The following is a 19,700-nucleotide window of genomic DNA, read 5'->3' on the forward strand; positions in this document are numbered from 1 at the left end:
ACTTTACCCTTACGGACAAGATAGAAGTTTGGTGCTTGTTTTGCTTTGTGATTTCCCTTAGTTGGTAGTGTCAAGATGTATGTCCTATGCTGAGGTTTCTAGTGGCAGAGAGATTGTGTTATGTTTCTAACAGAGTATCCACATAGCATAGCAGTTTAAACCCTGGGCTCTATTTTGGGATGAGTTATGCCCTTGCCCCCAAGTCATATGTTAAAACCCTAACCCCCCAGTTCTACAGGATGTGACTGACTGTATGTGGAGCTAGGACCTTTAATGAGGTGATTACTTAAAAAGAGGCCTTCAGGGTGAGCCCTCATCCAGTCTGGCTGATGTCCATATAAAACAGGAAATTTGGGCACACAGAGAGACAGGGAGGGGGGATGGGGATGTACGCAGAGGAAAAACAATGTGAGAACAGTGAATAGGTAGTTATCTGCAAGTCAAGGAGAGAGGCCTCAGACAAAAAAAAACCAAACCTGCCAACACCTTGATCTTGAATTTATGGCCTCCAGAACTCTTTGAAAATAAATTTCTGTTATATAAGCCATCAACTTAATCTGTGATATTTTGTTATGGCAGTCTTAGCAAACTTATACAGGCTCCAAAGCCAAAATGTCTGGGCTTAATGCCAGCTCTGCTACTCACTAGGTGGGTGACCATGCCTGCATTTCTTAACTTCTCTGCACCTCAGTTTCCTCATGTGTAAAATAAGGATGATCTTAATTGTACCTACGTCAATGAGTTGTTATGAATAGTGAATGAGTGAATATTTGTAAAGTTCTCAGAACAGTACCTGGCATAGAATAAGCACTACATGAATATTTGCTAAATAAATAGAAAATAAATAAAAATTTTGTTGTGTCAGTTGACCTTCTAGCAGTTGGTATAGGCAAGACTGTCTGTCTAGTGTATTCTCCAGGAAAATATTTGAGCTAACTCTCTTGAACTGGATGGAAGTTATTAATACCTTCAGACGAGTCCCTCAGGTGGAGACTCCAATATTGTCCTCCTATTTAGGGAGACTTTTTAAGGAGAAACTGACTCACTGAAAATGAAAATAAAGAAAGATAACAAAATTTGCATTCACAAGACATAGGTACAAGTTTCAATTCTGCCTTTTACTAGCAATGTGGCATTGAATAAGTCACTTCACTTCTCAGTCATATTCTTCTCATTGGTCTAGAGCAATATTGTCCAATAGAACTTTTCCATGATGCTGAAAATATTCCGCACTACATTTCTCCATATGATAGCCGTGTGGCTGTTGAGCATTTGAAATGTGTCTAGTGTGACTGAATTTTTTATTTGTTTAGTGCAGCTCTGGAACAATGATCTCTGAGGATCGTTGTGAAAGTCAAATGAAGAGGTATATTCTGTGCAAAATTAACCATGATTATCAAAAGGAAGAGATAAGAATTGACACCTGGGAAGTTTGATGCTGTCCAACATCCAGATAAATGTGATATAGAATATCCAATGGGGCCTCCTGAATTCCATCTACCTATGCAACTTAACTGGGCAGCATCCTCCCTATAGGTCCAGGGGTAGGAATATCCAGATATGTTTGCAATTTCTGAAAGTGTGGGCATGAGTAATAATTTTTTTTAAAAAAGGTGGTGAGAGTGCTAGCACACATTCTTACTTTACCAGCCTTTCAAGTATAGGTCATAATTTTCATGGCTACTTAGAATGGAAAGGTATGTGGTTAACACATGTGGATTTGGGAGAAATCTTCACACAATGCCATGTACTACTGCTTTAAACATAAGTGGTGCACTGAGCTTTAAAATATTAAAAAATACTTCCCTTGTTTCATAACTTTGAAACAAACTACCAAAAGTAAGCAAGTTGGTATTTAGAAATTAATAAACACCAATTCAGCTTTATCAGAAACAACAAATAGGCTCTTAGTCTCAGACGTACTTATTGTTCCTCATTTTTTCTAATGCAGTTACATAAAATTAAATTATGGAATCTGGCTGTTTATAAGATACAAACAGATTCTGTGATTACGACTAAAGCCTGTAATAACTGTGTTCCAATTCTTAGTCCTTGCCTGTAAGTCAAAGCTTTATTGAGTGTGTAGTATAATAAACTCTTATTTTAACGTCAAGTGAGAGTCAGAATGAATGGCCACTCAGAACATCCATTTGTTTTTCAGTGAAATAGTGGCTCATGGATTGCAACATTAACTATATTGTCATTTATAAAAATGAATTTTAAAAAATATAGGGCTGTGATTTATTAATCCAAGCATGGGTTAAATCACAGGCATTTTAAATTGTGACCTGAAAATACTGTGAAACTTGAGATCCAGTTAAACTTTGCTCCTTTTTATGGTGTCACCCAACCACTTTATGAAATTGAAGCCACCCACTAGTCATTTATGAGGTCTATTCTTCACTGACAATTTAGCATTTAATTTTTTTCCCTAGTGGATAAATTTTTTATGACTTCTTTTAAGTTTGATTTAAGCTCTAATTTTGCTTAATGAATAAAAGCAGTTTGGCTGTTAAACTTTCCACCCGTGCACACCATGTGTAGTTTTACTGTGTGATAACTACCAAAAGGCTCTATTTAAATTGTGTAGCTATTTTTATTCTATAAAATGGTATTACAGAGCTCATTTTGAGAAAATACTTCTATTTACTTAAATTGTAACAATCTCAAATAACATTTTATATCTTTCTTATTGAGCCATATCCTTTGGTCTATAAATTTTTATCAGGCTATTTGGTCTTACTATATTTTTATAAATGAATTAACTATTATTCTCATGTACTCTTTATTACAATAATTACTTTTCATAATTTCAGAAACTTGTGAATTTATATACCCAGATTTTTAAAGTGTATTATTCTGGGTTCACACTTCTAATAAAATAAGTGCTTACTTGTAGAGCTTCAGTTTCAGAACTAAAAAGATTTCTTAAGTGTGTCCCTTAGACAAGTTGAACATCTTTATGGTTATTTTTCTTTTGAAAATGTCAGGAGAGTATTTGTAAGATAGGGTGAGAGAAATAAAAGGCCATGGAAGAGCCTAAACTATATTTCAGATGTTTTCCCTTTATTCCCCTCTCACCACGACCACCTCCTCTTCTACCCCTGGCTTCTTATGTACCAAGCAGAGAGAAATCTTCATTATGGAATTCCTCCATAGTTTGTGTATTAGTCAGGATTCCACAGAAAAACAAACAAACAAACAAAATATATATATATAATTTATTATAAGGAATTGGCACACATGATTATGGAAGCTGACATATCCCATGATCTGCAAGGTGAGCTGTCAAGCTGGAGGGCCAGTGGGAGCCATTGGTGTAGTTCTTGTCCAAAGACCAACAGGCTTGAGACCCAGGAAGAGCCAATGTTTCAGTCTGAGTCCAAAGGCAGAAAAAGACAAAATATCAGTTCAAAGGCAGTCAGGTAGGAGAATTCTCTCTTCCTTGGAGAAGGGTTAACCTTTTCGTTCCATTTAGGCTTCCATCTGATTGAATGAGGCCCACCCCAATTAGGGAGGCAACCTGCTTAACTCAGTTCACCAAAGCAAATGTTAATCTCACTCAAAAAACGCCCTCCCAGAAACATCCAAAATCATGTTTGACCAAATATCTGGGCACCCTGTGGCCCAGCCGAGTTGACATATAAAATTAACCATTACAGTATGAAATGCGCTATGAAGATAAACTTTTCAAATCTTTATCCCTAAGGAAGACTTGTCTGATTCAGGATTACAGACCTGGTTAGAGCACTCATACATCAAACAAGGTTGGAGCACTCAACAATGTCTCATTTTTTCCATTGTAGCTAGGGCAGAGTTCAGCATACAACTTTGAGCTTAGTCAATATTCTGACTTTATCTCCAATTTTTAAAAAAATCTCAGAACAGCAGTCTGTAACCAGACTTTTCATTCAGTCAACAAACACATATGGAACATGTCCTATGAGTTGAGGGACTGTGGTTGGACAAAAAGATGAATAAAGTGTCTCTGCTACTCACAGGCTCAGAGCACATCTGCCTCATGTTGAAATCTTCCCTTGAATATATCATCAGTGGGCTTTAAAACTATGTTTTAAATAGAACCTTTAAATAGAAGCTAAAATTTCCCCTGTTCTTACTATTTTCTATTTTTATGATTTTATACCTGTTTATTTATTTATTTATTTATTTTAACTTTGGAAACTATTTTTTTCCTAAATGGAATTGTGCAGAGAATTCCAATACAAATTAAAGTGATGCATTTGGAGCTGGTGGGTGGACAGAGGAAGGGAAAAGGCCCAATGCTTGTTCATTTACTTCCCTGTGGTCACAACAGCCCCAAGGGTGTTCAAAACAGAATTTAAAAACTGTTTGTCTATTTAATCATTTTGCCAGTGTTTTATGCACTATAATGTAAAAAAGTTGAAAGCAGGTTTGGTTATTTTTCTTCCAGTTCCTCTCTGACTCATTTTGTGCCCAATTGCTTCTCTTCATTCTCCATAGGGTTGTTGGGTTTTTTAAAATCTGATTTTCTCTTTATTTTCTTCTTATGGTTTGTGTTTCAAACATGTTATGTGATTAGCAGGGTGTTCCCCTACATTGTGAAAAGTTCAGAGGATCATAATGACCTGTGGGAACTTCCTTTGTACTACAAAGGAAAAGCATGTGTTTTGAAACATTTAAACAAAGTAAGAAAAAGCAAGCCATATAGATAAAAAAATACTTTGTAAGGTTATTTCCAGAGATCTGTATGAATATTTCATTAAGATCAAGAATGTCATACTTTGCATTTGGAATGCCAAGATCTATAGAGTGCTAGATATTTCTCAATTAGGCCCTAGCAATTATCTGTCTCCTTTAGAGATTTATTTTATATGATTTGCCTTTTATTTTTTATTTTTTTTGTAGGTAGCAAAGGGAAATGGGACAGATGGCAATATATGACAAAAAGTGTTTAATGTGTTAAGAGGCCTAACCTTATTAATATTTCAGTAGTAAGTCTTTTCTTCCTAACTTCTCGCATCTACCTGTGGACTCTTAGAGAATTGGGAGGAGTTGGAGACAGGCTAAAAGATTTGTTTTAGAGGTAGAACTGTAGTGAGAATAAAGCAGTGAATTTATGAGATTGTATGTGTTTAGCAGAAGGGTGGGTTTTGCAGGAAGAATTATTTTTTGTTACAAATTAGTGATTGAAAGAGTTTTTGAAAATAGAAGCTGTTGTTACTGGGAGTAAAATAAGAATGTTTATAAATTGGAAAGGTGTATTTTAAAAACTGTTTTTCTCTGAAATAACTAGAAATGCATTTATGCCATTTGTCCTACATGGGTGAAAGATAGTCTGGATGTGCATTTTCCTTTCCTCTCACAGTGCCATTGCTGGCACCTACGTCTGATAGCTTATAGAATTCTCTAGTCCAACGGTACGGTACCCCACGTCGTATTGCTTCTCCTAAGGAACATTTGCTGCTATATCAAAAAAGGTGCAGCAATGAGCTTACAATCACTGTATGCTCCATCACCCAAAAGGAAAAGACCTGATTAAAAAATGGAATAATATTAATAATGAAAATCTCAGCCGAGGTACCAGCATGGGAAAAAAAATCTTAGAATTGGGATACTGACCTATAGGATGAAGCATATATGCTAAACTAGCAGCTGATATATTAACAGAATGCTATTTTCATTATAACTAGAATGCACAGTTCTGGGAATAAAGGCGAGGCCTTCTTATAATCAATAGCAGTGACCCATTTATGATATTTGCACTTCCTTTCCCTACAATGTTATACTTTACCAGTTAGAATCCTGGTTCTTGTGGTGGAGGCAGAGGGTAGAGGGAGGGGTATTCTGCCAGGGGACCCAGTTAGAATTCCACTTAACTGGAAGCAGTGATTGATTCCACATGTGCTCTGGTTACTATATGTTCCTCATGACTATGAACCAGAAGAGATGGTAAGATACTCCTACACTCTACTGTAGTGTAGTGATAGAGGCAGGGCTGCTGCTATAAAATCTGAGTAAGAAAAATATGTCTGGTACTTAGAGGTGCTTTGTGCCCAGGTGTGAATGGGAAATTACAGCAACCAAGATACTATAAGAGCAGGGAAACTAAGGACTTAATCCTTCAGGATTAAGGTCTTTAACAGCCCATTGGGCAGCAATTCAAACCAGCTGAAGTGCAGGTAGAATATGGGGAAAATCTGGAATGAGTGGTATAGGAGATTGATAATGGATATGAAGGTCCCAAGGATTAGCTGAAGAATTGGGTGTAGTAGCTTGTTTTGTTACCTCTATTTAAGTCTTTGGAGAACTGCAACTGCCCATCACTTTGAAGGACTGTACTTGAACTTTCTCCTAGGGAATATATGAATGATCTTGTTTTGTTTGCTATCAGCATATCAGAAAATGGTGCAAGTGCATCTGAGTTGGGCAAGGGGTTGCCTGTCCCGGGCCCAGTTTACTTGCTTTTCTATACTGGCTCAACCAAAGTATGTCTTCACATTTTTGACCACATGCTCAATGGTGAGCCCCAGATATTGCCACCATTGTTACTTTATCTCTGAACATGACTAGCTGTATTGGCCTCCTTCAAGGTGAAGACCAGGCTTTAGCATACCCCCATGGTACCTACCACAGAAGAATCCATAGTAGTTTGGGCACCCAGGAAAGTTCTATAACCACTGGAATATTGCTTCCCCAGTGGCTACCCATGCCCATGAAGGACAGATTATATTAGGTCATTAAATATAAAATGTCTGATTTTGAATCAAAAGTGTAGTTTATTATATCTCAAACAAGAAGCAGTACAATTAATCAAAGTATGTGCCTAACCTATCAACACAGTTTTGCCATCTTAATGGCAGCTTGTTCATGCCAGCAGTGATAAAGCCTGGAGATCAAGTGGCGATGAAATTGTGAAAGGTGTTTTCCACAGCTTGTTGAATATTGAATATTTTTCCTTGAAAGAAGTGATCCAAAGTCTGGAACAAGTGGTGGTCACTTGGTGCAAGGTCTTCTGAATACAGTAGTTGACAGAGAGTTTCCAAGCCCAGCTGCTGTAGTGTGAGCAGCATTGTTTGTGTGACATGTGGTCAAGTATTCTCTTGGAAGAGGATTGGTGCATCTCTGTTGACCAATCTCAGCTGCCTAATCACCAGCATCATTTCACCCAATTGGTTGCAGTAGACATCTGATGTAATCAACCGACCAGGTTTCATGAAGCTGTAGTGGATGATAGCAGTACTGGACCACCAAACAGACACCATTTGCTATTTTTGATGAATATTTGGTTTTGGACTGTGTTTTAGCACCTCATCTTTATCTAACCATTGTGCCAAACACTTGGGATTGTCAAAAAGAATCCATTTTTCATCACATGTAACAATACGGTGTAGAAATGGTTCACCTTTATGTCATGACAGCAAAGAAAGTCAAGCTTCACAATGATTTCTCTTCTGATGCTCCTTTAATTTATGCAGAACTCATCTATCCAGCTTCTTTGCCTTGCCCATTTGTTTCAAATGGTCCAATATTGTTGTAATAGTAACGTCAAACCTTGCTGCTAGCTCATGTGTACCTTGAGATGGATTCACTTCCACTACAGCTTCCAGCTCATCATTATCCACTCTTGGTATCAAGTCACCCACGTGGCTCATTTTCAAGATTAATATTACCAGAATGGAACTTCTCAAACCATCAATGTACTATGCATTCATTAGCCACATCCACATTCTTTCCAATGGAGGAGGAGTGGCTATGGCTACCAGTCAGCTGGAGCTCAAATTATTTTCTCTGTTGCTGTGAACAGGGAGTTGCAGAGGAAAAATTGTCTTTGTGTAAGAAAACCAGCACTTTGGTCTCTCAAGGCATCTCCTGCAGGGTGTCCCTTATGGACACCCAAACTCCAAGAGTTCACTGGTTCACTCCACTATTCCTGTTTAGCTGCTGTGGCTGGGCTTGTGGAGAGGGTGGAGGCACCTTCAGTATACTTTGTGTCTCACTGTTCACTGAAGGCACCTACATGGGGCAGCCCTTACCTTTTCACTGGGCTCTGAGCCTCTGTGGATTTGATCTGCACTGCTATCTCTGTCTTCTTCTTTCTCAGCTTCACAGTTTTCCTCCGTGGGGTCCCCCGATGTCTCTGTTGTCTTTCTCTGTGATCCACACCTGAGCTGCAACTCCACTCTGCTTTCCTCAGCCCAATATTCTACCTTCTAGCAGGGATGGTCCAACAAGCGATGTCTCTAATAGGCCATCTTGGCTCTCTCAGAATGCTAAACTTTCCGACCACATTTTGCCAAACTTCTCTTAGGCAAGGAGCTTAACATCACCCCAGTATCCCACGGTGTAGTCAGGGGCTTCACTGTCACTCTTCCTCTCTTCCCTTACCATCCCTCTTTTAATTATTCTTTCTGATAAGGATTTAGAGACAATATACATTGTAAACCTGTAGTGCATCCATTAGTATTAAACAGGAATACTTAGCTAGTATTTTCATTATAACTGTCTAAGAAAATCCTGAGACTTTACATACTAAGTTGACCTATCGTAATTGTTATCTAACTCAAATTTGACCTAATTGCCCAGGTTCTTCTAGACCTGGATTGATCGAGCTTTTGAAATTGTTTTCTTTAGTGGTTGTTGCTTTTTTTCTCAAAATTTGAATGTCCTGCCTTTTGAGTGCAGAGAATTCGACTCCTCAATTCTTCAGCCTTCCCTCTCTCTCCCTTTTGGTCATTAACTTGTTTTACTCTCATTGTCTACTGCTTAATTACTTTTTCTCCCATGAATGTTGTGTCATGAAAGCTAAGTTTTGGAAAAATTAATGAGATTAATGTTCACAAAAATTTTAAAGATATCAGATATACCAATACTACATTGCATTCCTATTGAAGCAAAACAAAAGCAGCTACAAACATTTGAAAACAAGTCACATTTTTGCACACCATTCATTATTCTTGAATTTTAATAGAATGTTAAAGATTCTACATCTTCTGAATTTATTAGCTTGGTATTTAGCATGTTTCACTGCCAAAATAGCAAAGAAGCTTCATTATTACTGGTTAAATTAGCCTCATGAAAATGTTGTTGGTAAAAGGTTACAGAAATGAATAAGAGATCTAACCAAGCAGCATATTGGACCATTTATCACTATAATTTTAAAAAGGCATTCTGATGGTTTAAATTAAGGTGGCTAAAGGGTAGAGATTTAGGTAAAATGTAATAATTAAAACCTAAATGGCATGATTAGCTTGTCCTTTTGATAAAGAGAGGACAGCACATATACATACAGTATTTACTTAAATAGTCCTCTTGAGGGAAGAAACTACAACCAATATAACCATATCTGACAATATCCTTTATTTAGTATTTAGGCTTTAGGTTTTTTTTTTTTTTAATTGCAGCTTTAATATATATAAATTGAGTTACCTGAGAATCTCTTGTTTCCATCAGACACAGTCAGATAGCCCTTCTCACGTTTTTTGATTTTGGATAGCTGAAGCCTAGAACTTAACCATTTTTTCCTTGGGGTTTTAGTATTTGCTTTTTAACTCAATGTCTTCTCTGAATATTAAGGCTAAGTCTGCCATCTTTGTGAAAATTATATCAGGGAATTTAATCTTTTTTTTTTTTCTGCCCATTGACATGATGGTTTTTCATTGTGTGGTATAAATACTGGTATTTGTCTTTTGTGTTAATATTTTTTTTTTCATTTTAACCTAATAATCTTATAAAGCTTTCCTGGGAAGGATGATGAAACAATTTTTTATTAATTTGGCAACCTTGATTAAGGATTCTGCATCTATGGATTTAAGATATAAATAGTTTCTTTTCTTTTACATTCTTAACAGAAACCAGGAGCTAAAAGAACTTGGTGAACTTTCTCCTCACTGGGACAATCTACGAAAAAATGTCCTTACTCACTGTGATCAAATGGTGAATATGTACCAAGATATTCTGACAGAACTTAGCAAGGAAACAGGTGAGAAAAACAACTTTACTCACTCACACTAAATTGCATTTCATGCATGTAATGTGAAAATGACAATAAACATTATTTTATGGAGATAGGAGAGCCAAAATTAAAAAAAAAAAACTCTTTATTTCTCACTCTAATATATTAAAACAAGGGGGAAAAACTGCCTTAGTCAATCACATGGTATTATTGTAAGAATAATTGATATAATTTTTTAAAATTGATTTCTGAGAGGAAAAGCAGCTTATAAATACAGGATATGTTTTTCTTTCTGAAATTCTTGTAACTTTTTTGTCAAATATATCTTTCAACAAATACACAATTAGCTTTTTTGCTAATAATGTTCAATCTTTTTTTTTAGGGTCCTCTTTCAAATCCAGCAGCAGCAAAGGAGAGAAAACATTGGAATTCGTTCCAATAAATCTACATCTGCAAAGAATGCACGTACACAGCCCTCACTTGAAAGGTATCATTATATATTATTCTTTTATCAATGGCAAATTATGTTACAGTTGGTACTTATTTAGAAAGCTTGACTATTGGTAGAATTCAAAACTTTAATTGTTATATAAAGACGAAGATGAAACAATTGAAGCTGGTAATGGCCCTAAGGACTAAAAGAGAGACTATGGCATTTTTGTTGCTGTATTTTTGGACAATTTTTTATGAAAGTGATACCCGGATTGATTTAGAAATGACAGTCCAAAATGAATATCGGCTCCCTAAAGTAAAATTATTGATGGCTAATAGTTAACAATTATGGTACTGTTTGAAATAGAAAAAAATAAAGATTAAAAACCTGGTTCATTTTTTTTACCTATCTTAAGAAACCAAAGCACAAGGAAGACTGATAACATTGTTTTTCTGACTTACTGGTGACTATCAACAGAAATACACCCCTTCCCTATGGAAATGATGTGGTAAGATTTGTTAGGTAGAAGGTGGTAGTGTATTTTGATGTACTCAGTTGTGAGAAACATTTGTCAAGGAAAAATGTGGGTTTTTATAAACATACCTGAATAAGGTCCCCACTGACCAATATGATGTCATATTTATTACGATTCTATGTAATCCCTTGCCACTGCTCGACAAACAAAATATATTTTTAAATACTCTTGTCAGTTCTACCTTTCTTTAACTTATTGCTAGCAATTTCTTTGTATATCGTGCATGACAATATGACCTGGTTTTACCAGCAAAAGTCCCCAATTGTGCCTGTTGTCTCAGCATCATGGTTAATGGTGCCTCCCACTCCCTTCTCAAAAGTTTCCCTGTTTGAAATGACAAATGCTGTGCTCATTCTTCTGGGACCCATCCTCTAGGGGACTGAGGGTAACTGTACAGCATCAAATTCTTTATGTTAAGTATATTAACATATATATAAATATACATACACAGACATGTAAAGACCCATTCTGACACCCTGTTTCATAGCCATTGTCACAACATAGTAGCTACAGGATTAGAAAACTTGAAATGAGAGGACTCTTATATACTGTTGATGGAAATGTAAATTGGTGTAGGCACTACTATGGAAAAAAGTATGGACATTCATCAAAAAATTTAAAATAGAAGTACCATATGATCCAGTGTTCCCACTTCTGGGTATGTATCTGAAATTTTTAAAATCAGGATTTCGAAGAGGTATCTGCACTTCCACATTTATTGCAGCATTATAACCAGTATCCAAGACCTAGAAGCAATGTGAATGCATCACTGTTGGATGAATGGATAATGAAACTGTGCTATGTATAAACAATGGAATATTATTCACCCTTATACAGAAGAAAATCCTGCCATTTGAGACAATGTGAATGAACCTAGACAACATTATGCTAAGAAAAATAAGCCAGACACAGAAGGGCATGTACTATAGGATATTACTTACATGAAGAATCTAAAATAGTCAAACTCATAGAAGCAGAGAGTATAATGGTGGTTGCTAAGGGCTTTGGGGAGGAGGAAAAAGGGAGGTTTTAGATGAAAGGTCCAAAGTGTTAGTTGTGCAAGATGAGTAAGTCCTAGAGGTCTACTGGACAGCATAGTACCTATAGTTAACAATAGTGTATTGCATACTTAAAATTTGGCTAACAGGGTAAATATTTTGTTGTGTTCTTATCACACACAAATAAATAATTATACATAAATAAGGGTGAGAAGAAACTTTTGGAGCTGATGGATAGGTGTATAGTATAGACTGTGCTAATGATTTCAAAAGTATATATTTATCTCCAAAGTCATCAAGTTGTATATATATATATGCAACGTTTTTGTAGCTTAACTATACCTTAATAAAGTGGTTTACAAAAAGTTAAAATGAAATCTCTATTCTGCTTTAAACTGTCTGAAATTTAAATCAGATTAATTAAATTGTATTCTTTTCTAGTTTGTGCATACCAATAGTATATACATAACCAGTTGATGTGCAAGTTTAAGTGTGGTTATAATTATTTGATGTGTATTTTATTGCTTTTGGTACCCCTTATAAGATATCTGAAATTTTAATTTAGGCCATATTCACCGCAACTTACACCAAATTATAAAACTGAAAAAAAAATTGAGCTGGATTGGCCAAGGCATTTAGAAAACTGCTGTGGTCTGAATCTGTTCCCCAAAATTCATGTGTTGGAAACCTAACACTCAGTGTAACAGGCCAGGCATGGTGGCTCAGGCCTGTAATCCTAGCAGTCTGGAAGGCTGAGGCAGGTGGATCATTTGAGTTCAGGAGTTCAAGACCAGCCTAAGCAAAGTGAGACCCCGTCTCTACTAAACTTGAAAGAAACTAGCTGGACAACTAAAAATATATAGAAAAAATTAGCCAGGCATGGTGGCATATGCCTGTAGTCCCAGCTACTCAGAAGGCTGAAGCAGGATTGCTTGAGCCCAGGAGTTCGAGGTTGCTGTGAGGTAGGCAGATGCCACAGCACTCTAGCCTGGGCAAAAGAGTAAGACTCTGTCTCAAAAAAAAAAAAAAAAAAAATACCCAGTGTAACAGTGTTAGGAGGTGGGGCTTAATGGGCCTAATTGGAGGTATTCAGGAAATGAGAGCTCTATTCTTTTGAATGCATTAATGCCATTATAAAAAGGGCTTTCAGGAGTGAGTTTGTCCTCTTTTGTTGTTCTGCCATATGAGGACACAAGGCTCATCCTCTCTTGCCCTCCTGCCATATGAGGACACAGCAAGAAGGCCCTCATCTGATACCAATGCCTTGATCTTGGACGTCCCAGCCTCCAGAACTGGGAGACAATATATTTCTGTGTTTTATAAATGACTCAGTCTGTAGTATCCTGTTATAGCATCACAAAACATAGTTAAGACAGTGTCTCTTTCTTGTTACTGAGTGTCTCTTAGTAGTTTGAATATAACAGTATGTAATGATTTTAAAAATCATCAAAAACCAAGGTGTCAACAAGAAATAAAAGAAGCTAAAATACTTAAGTGCTCTCGGACAATCAACATAATTTTTTTCTAATAGCCAAAATAAAAAGAGTTTTATCATATACTGAAAACTTTATATATCTTTGAGGGTAACAGACCTTTGAATTGCAGCTCTACCACTTTTTATATATGACTTACATCTCTTATTTAATCTTTCTAAAGCAATCTCTTTTCTCATTCCTGATTAAGTAAATTAGAGTATGTAAAACACCTAGAATGATATAATAATAGTAGTTTTATATATATATATATATATATATATATATATATATATATATATGGCATTTGCCATCTCTGGAACAAAAATGGCTTTTTCAGCTTTATTAGGGCTGATAAAATTGGAAAAAATGATCAAGAGCCTGTAAAGAGACAATTAAGTCTTGAACTAAGGAAATAGCCAGGTATATTGTAAGGATGATTTGGGGAGGCAGTTTTGAAGAAACCATCACCATGCAAGTACTTAACGACTGGTGGAATAAGGCAGTGAGGGAAAAGGATAATTTGGGTTATCAAACCAAACAGACTATTTGGGGCCAAATTGATATGAATTTATATTTAATTATGCATTAAAATATTTGGTGGTGAAACTTAAAATACTTCCACCAGAGAGAAGTTATTATCTAAGTGGCCCTTTACTTCCTACTTCTTTCTTAAAAACGAAAAAGCTATCTACAGCAGGCGTCCTCAAACTATGGCCCACGGGCCACATGTGGGCCGCCTAGTACATTTATCTGGCCCTCCGGGTGTTTTTGCCGCCGCTGCCCGTCCTGCTTAGCAGCCTGCTCGTCCTTGGCCCACAGTGTGCACTCTCCAATGGTGTGAGGGACAGTGAACTGGCCCCCTGTTTAAAAAATTTTAGGATCCTTGATCTACACAGTATGCTGTTTTCTAAGGTACTGTATGAAAAATAGACTGGAATAAGCTATGATGCAGACAATGTATTTAGTTTCCGATTCTCTGATTTGAAAGAAAGAAACTGGCAACTAAAAGAAATAAATTTAGAAAAGCAAAGAAAAGGAGTTTCTTTTATTTGTTTCTGTTTTTTTCTAACTAGTTTGGTTTGGAATATGTATCAGTTTCCTGGGGATGCCATAATAAAATACTGCAAACTGAATTGCTTAAGTAACCAAAATTATTGTGTCACAGTTCTGGAGGCTAGAAGTATGAAATCAAAATGTCATTAGGGTCATGCTCCCTCTGAAACCTACAGGGAAATCTTGCCTTGCCTCCGGGCAAGGCAAGGATTTCTGGCAATCCTTTGCTTTCCTTGGCTTGCTGATGCATCACACCAATCCTCCATCTTCATAGGGTGTTCTCCTGTGTGTCTTCAGTTGTCTTCCCTCTGTGTGCCACTGTTTCTGTGTCCCTTGTCCCCTTTAAAGACACCAGTCATAGTAATTTGATTACATTATTTCCAAATAAGGTCACATTCTGAAGTATCTTTCTTGGGGGTACACAAGTAAACCCACAACAGGATATAGAAAGAAATTTCTTTTCTGTAATGAAAAAGATCAAGCAATACAGAGAAAAGAAAGATTTTAATATTACAGATCTAGGGGACAAACCCATAAACTAGAGGATTTTTGACAAAGTAGTTAGCAGAAAAACTGGTTCTTCTCATTGAAGACCTAAGAAGAAAATATGGGAAAGGACTAAATATCCCAACAGCCAAGTTAATGGGAAGAATATTGAATTATACTGCATACTGATATTTTTCCAAAGCTATTCATGTATACCATACATATATAATATATATGACATCATGATATGTGTATATATCATATATCACGCATAGCATGTAAAATTATCACCGGCTGCAAAACCTTGCCCACAGCCGGCACTCATAGTCTGCAGGGTATTTTGTGCTGTGCATTGACGACGAATCGGTTTTGCTCTTGTGTGATGAGGAAAGCTTTAAAGCACTGAAAGTTTGTTTTACTTTACAGGCAGCTTTACTTGTAATGTAAATCTGAATAGGTAACATATACATATATGTTTTCATTACATTATTTTTAAATGTTCACAATTTAATTTTGATAAATGAAAAATTAGAAAAGTCATATCATGGCTGTCAGCTAAAGTCGACGCTTGGCTGTGTGCATTCATATCACGGCTATTGGCTAAAATCACTGTGCACAATTATCTTTGGCTGTCGACTATAGTCGATGCTGGGCTGTGCACGTTCATCTGTGGCTGTCGACTACAGTCAACGCTGGTACCAAAGTGGTTAAAAATATTTGTAAATACTTGTAAATAATACTTGTAAATACTTGTAAATACAAGTTTAAAAGTTATTATTTAAAACTGGAGTTCAGATAAATTAGGTGCCATATAGATTAGATCAACAACTATGTGTTATAATAGAGATTGAGAATGCCACTGAAATTTTGGGGCCCTACCACTGACTACTTCAACTTTGACCAGGTTATGTGACCTCTCTTGATTTCAGGTTTCTTATTTGCAAAATAAAAAGGTTAAAAGTTGTGATAGGTGGTAATGAACCAAATTTTTTACTTATATAAATTATATTTAACAGATTTTAAATTGTAGTTAAATTTCATTAAGATTTATAGTTACGGATTTGAATAGTTAGCTGAATTACAGAGAACATTTTGCGAGGTAATGATGCAGATAAGATTGGCCAAACCTTAGTGTTTCACTGGTGAGTTACTTGGATAGACTATTTTTTTTTCTTCATTTTTACCATTAGTAAATTGTGTCTATACACATGTGATTAATAAGCCTGCTATATTTGGAGAGGAAGCTTTGCAAACAATAGCCGGCAAATCGACCAAGAGCAAGGCTAATACCTAGCTCTTGAAACAAGTAACTGAGCAGAACTAATGTTGTCATGTCTCGTCATAACAGATGAAATAACTTCCAGTTAACTTCAGGTACCCCCAGACTCATTAAGTTAATTTTTCACTCTTATTCATTACTTAAATTTACTGCAACAAATAGTCTACCACAATAGAGATCTTAGCAGTGACAACAATAATAAAAACAAAATCCCACAAGTTAAAATAAAAGGTTTTACTCCGATATACTGCAATAAATTTTATTTTTGTAGAACATCAGTTGTGTATATTATAAAATATAAATTATTATAAAATTATGATATCTTGTTTTAATTATTTTATATGTTTTAGATATACTATAGCAAAGTATTATATCTTGTTTTAAAATTGAATGAATTCAAACTAAAGCAATTGCTTTTTTCAGAGACCAGACATAGTTTATGGACCTGTCATAATTTAGAAAACTAAAATTCTCCTTTATGTAACTCTGCATTATCAGTGCATGGTTAACTTTAAACAGGAGTGCTTTGTAAATATGAGCTATATGGCCATGATTTTACTTTGTGAGCCTAGTCCCCTTAGACACAGCTGATTGAATGATCACAGTGCCTGATATGTAGCTTGTGCTCCAGAGAAACAGAGAGGAGGGTGAACAATTGACCCAAGCTGAATCAATTGAGTTTCACTTGTGGATTCAGTTGGGGGATTCAGAAACAATCCCCGCTCATGAATTTAGCTCTAATTGTGTTCTAGGGAACCAAAAAACTTGTCATCTTTTCCATGGGGAAGAAAAATCAGACATACAATGAAGTAGTCCACAAGAAGAAAGAAAAGATAGAGATAGTTTGTGATGGTTTTTCAGTTTCTGACTTGAGCCCACAGGGAATGGGCCTGCCTTTAGTTTGCATGAGTGAAACACACCTGCCCCAAGCACACCCACTATTGATATTTTCTTTTGTTTGTTTTGCATGTATCTTAAGTAGGGTTCTGTTAAGTTGCTATGCAAAGAACCTTAACTAAATCTTGTTTAAAAACAAAACAAAAGTATTCTGTACAATAAAGTTGCAGTTCGAGTCAGGTGTAACATCGGCCAGAGTTTACCCTGTAACTGTGGATGAGTTAGGAGCCTCTTGTCCTTCCTCTAATCACCACACTGAGGCCAGGAGCCAACAAGAGGAGGGATTAGAGTTCCCTGACTTCTGTATCTCAAGAGTTCGGGCTATCACCTCATCAATGAAGCATAATTGCCTGTAGTTATGTTTAATGATGAAGCCAAATTATTTGCCCTATTTTGAAATAGATTTCCCTTAAAACTCCCTAAAGCCTTGTGATTCCTGTCAAAGGCATTCTGGATGCCCTTTTAAAATCAGGGATGATGTTTAAATTGTTCCTTGACAGGAGATTAGTAGGCATACATTTTTGTCATCAGCATTATTTTATAGTTTTAGGAATTTTAAAGAGATCTTCTGGGGGAAAAATAGAGTTATTATCTCATTTCTATTATTAAGTGACTTTTAAAAGGCTGCAAGGCAGCCCTATTATTATATCTCAAACCAGCCTGGTCTCTTTGGCTTGATGAGACTCAACAACTTAAATTCCACTTCCCTATTACATTGAATACTCTGCCATTTTCACAAAGCCAAAGGCAATTTAGAAGATTCTGTAAATGTCAAAGAAACAAGACACACATAATTTTAAGAAAGAAAAAAAAAAAACTTAATTTTTTTTTGCTTAAATTTCCTGTAAAAAAATTTCTTTCTAGATTTTTCTAATTGTCTCTTGATACCAAAAATCAGAAGGCTTTTGCTATACACAGCTAAGGGCTATTTAAATCATGAGGGTACATCATTAAAAAAACAGGGAAAAATAAAAGGATTTTAAAAATAAAAATACAAATTTTACTGATCAGATTGTTACCTTAGAATTTTAAGAATTTTGTTTTCTTATTGATTATTATTAGGTTTTTTTTATATATATTTTCTCTTGGAGGGAAAGAACCAATTCCAGTGAATTCTAAATTTAAAGGAGTACAACTGCACCAGCTAAAAATGAACATGGCATTTTAAATGTATACCATTCTTCGTCAAATAAAGAAACCTGGGGGAAAAAATCACATAGTATTGTAGATTAATCTACTGTTTTCATAGGAATTGCAAGTGAAATTCCAAGCTGAAGGGTCCAAAGGAGTCAAACATAGCTGTTCCAAGATTTAGATATTTGTAACTGATAATTATAAAATGATAATTGCAAAATATTAAGAAGATTCCCTAAGATAACAATAAATTTGTAATTTTCATGGAAAGTGTTTATATTGTAAAAATTTGAGTGATCAGTTTTAAATGTGACAGAAACTATCTCAATTACAGCTAAAGATTATACAACTGTATACAATGTGTTCTTATTTCAGACCACACGGCAAACTGAACATGCCTTTGGCTGGAGAGCAAAGCTGTTTCTTTTGGCTTAAATTCATGTCAATTCTGAGAATAACATTAAGTAGCTACTTTCCGATTGTTTACTTCAGAGTCACACTTTGGCTATCAAAATTCAAAGTTTAAAACTTCAAAGCAACTTTTTGAAGACCTAAAACGTACAAAAGGCTATTTAAGCCCAACCTCTTTGAACTTCTACAAAATATGCACATAAAGATTCAAGCGTTTTGAGGAATGGTTCTGATCAATATAGGTAGAATCAGAAAGCAATTAGAGAGAGGGAAGAGACAGGCCTTATTTGCTTTTTCAATATTCGGACATAAACCATACCTAATGTCTCTATAGACAAGACTTGTTGATATTAATGGAATATCATGGTTATGTTGGGAGGTGAGAAAATAAGAGCAGTGCCTTTTAAAAATATAGATAAGAAGCTACACTTACGCCAGCTATGCAAACTTGCCAATTTGAAATTTATTCTATGAAGTTCAAAAGTGAAGAATTTTGGGAGGATGTTTCTATTTTTTGCCTCTTAGCATCTTCACCCTTGAGAACATGTAACCGTGTCTATTTTTTCAAAGCCTGTTTATTTTGTTGCTTATCATTATGTAAGTCTTCCTTAAAATTTCATATCCCCAAATTGTTGTATTTTTAAAATATTTTTGTTGTGTTGTTTAAAATGACAATAAATGATCCATAAAATTATAAAAATTATAATTTAATGAAAAGAATAAACAATAATGGATAGAGATAAATGACAAAATAAATACAGATGTGTGTGTGTATTAGTTAATATAGGTACAAATATTTTCTAGCTCTAGCCGCTGAAAGGGATGGAAAGCAGTAACAGCCCCATAGCAATGAGCATAACTAGTCTCCAGTGCTTGATTTCTAAACATAATACTATTCTACAATAAAAAGGATCAGGGTTCCTTGGAAAGCTAGTTTATTGCAGGACTGGAGCAAGGAAAATATGACATGAGTCTGGAGTATCTCGTGGCTGTAGAAAGTAAGAATGTGCTAAAAAATAAAAATTAAAAAAAATAGAAGGGGCACATTTGAAGGGCACCGGCGTC

The 19,700-nt window shown here is 35.7% G+C and overlaps 1 protein-coding gene across 10 annotated transcripts in view; it reads left to right on the top strand.

Annotated features, from left to right (window-relative positions):
- INPP4B (inositol polyphosphate-4-phosphatase type II B) overlaps window positions 1-19,700 on the top strand; it is a 687,065-nt gene that overhangs the window by 515,009 nt on the left and 152,356 nt on the right. For all 10 annotated transcript variants that reach the window (XM_076010603.1, XM_076010604.1, XM_076010602.1 and 7 more), the window contains 2 exons: window positions 9,831-9,961; window positions 10,317-10,421. In XM_076010603.1, the coding sequence (XP_075866718.1) occupies window positions 9,831-9,961; window positions 10,317-10,421 (236 nt within the window). The remainder of the gene's footprint in view (window positions 1-9,830; window positions 9,962-10,316; window positions 10,422-19,700) is intronic.

The sequence above is a fragment of the Microcebus murinus genome, chromosome 15 (genome assembly GCF_040939455.1).
Source record: "Microcebus murinus isolate Inina chromosome 15, M.murinus_Inina_mat1.0, whole genome shotgun sequence".
NCBI classification, from domain to species: domain Eukaryota; kingdom Metazoa; phylum Chordata; class Mammalia; order Primates; family Cheirogaleidae; genus Microcebus; species Microcebus murinus.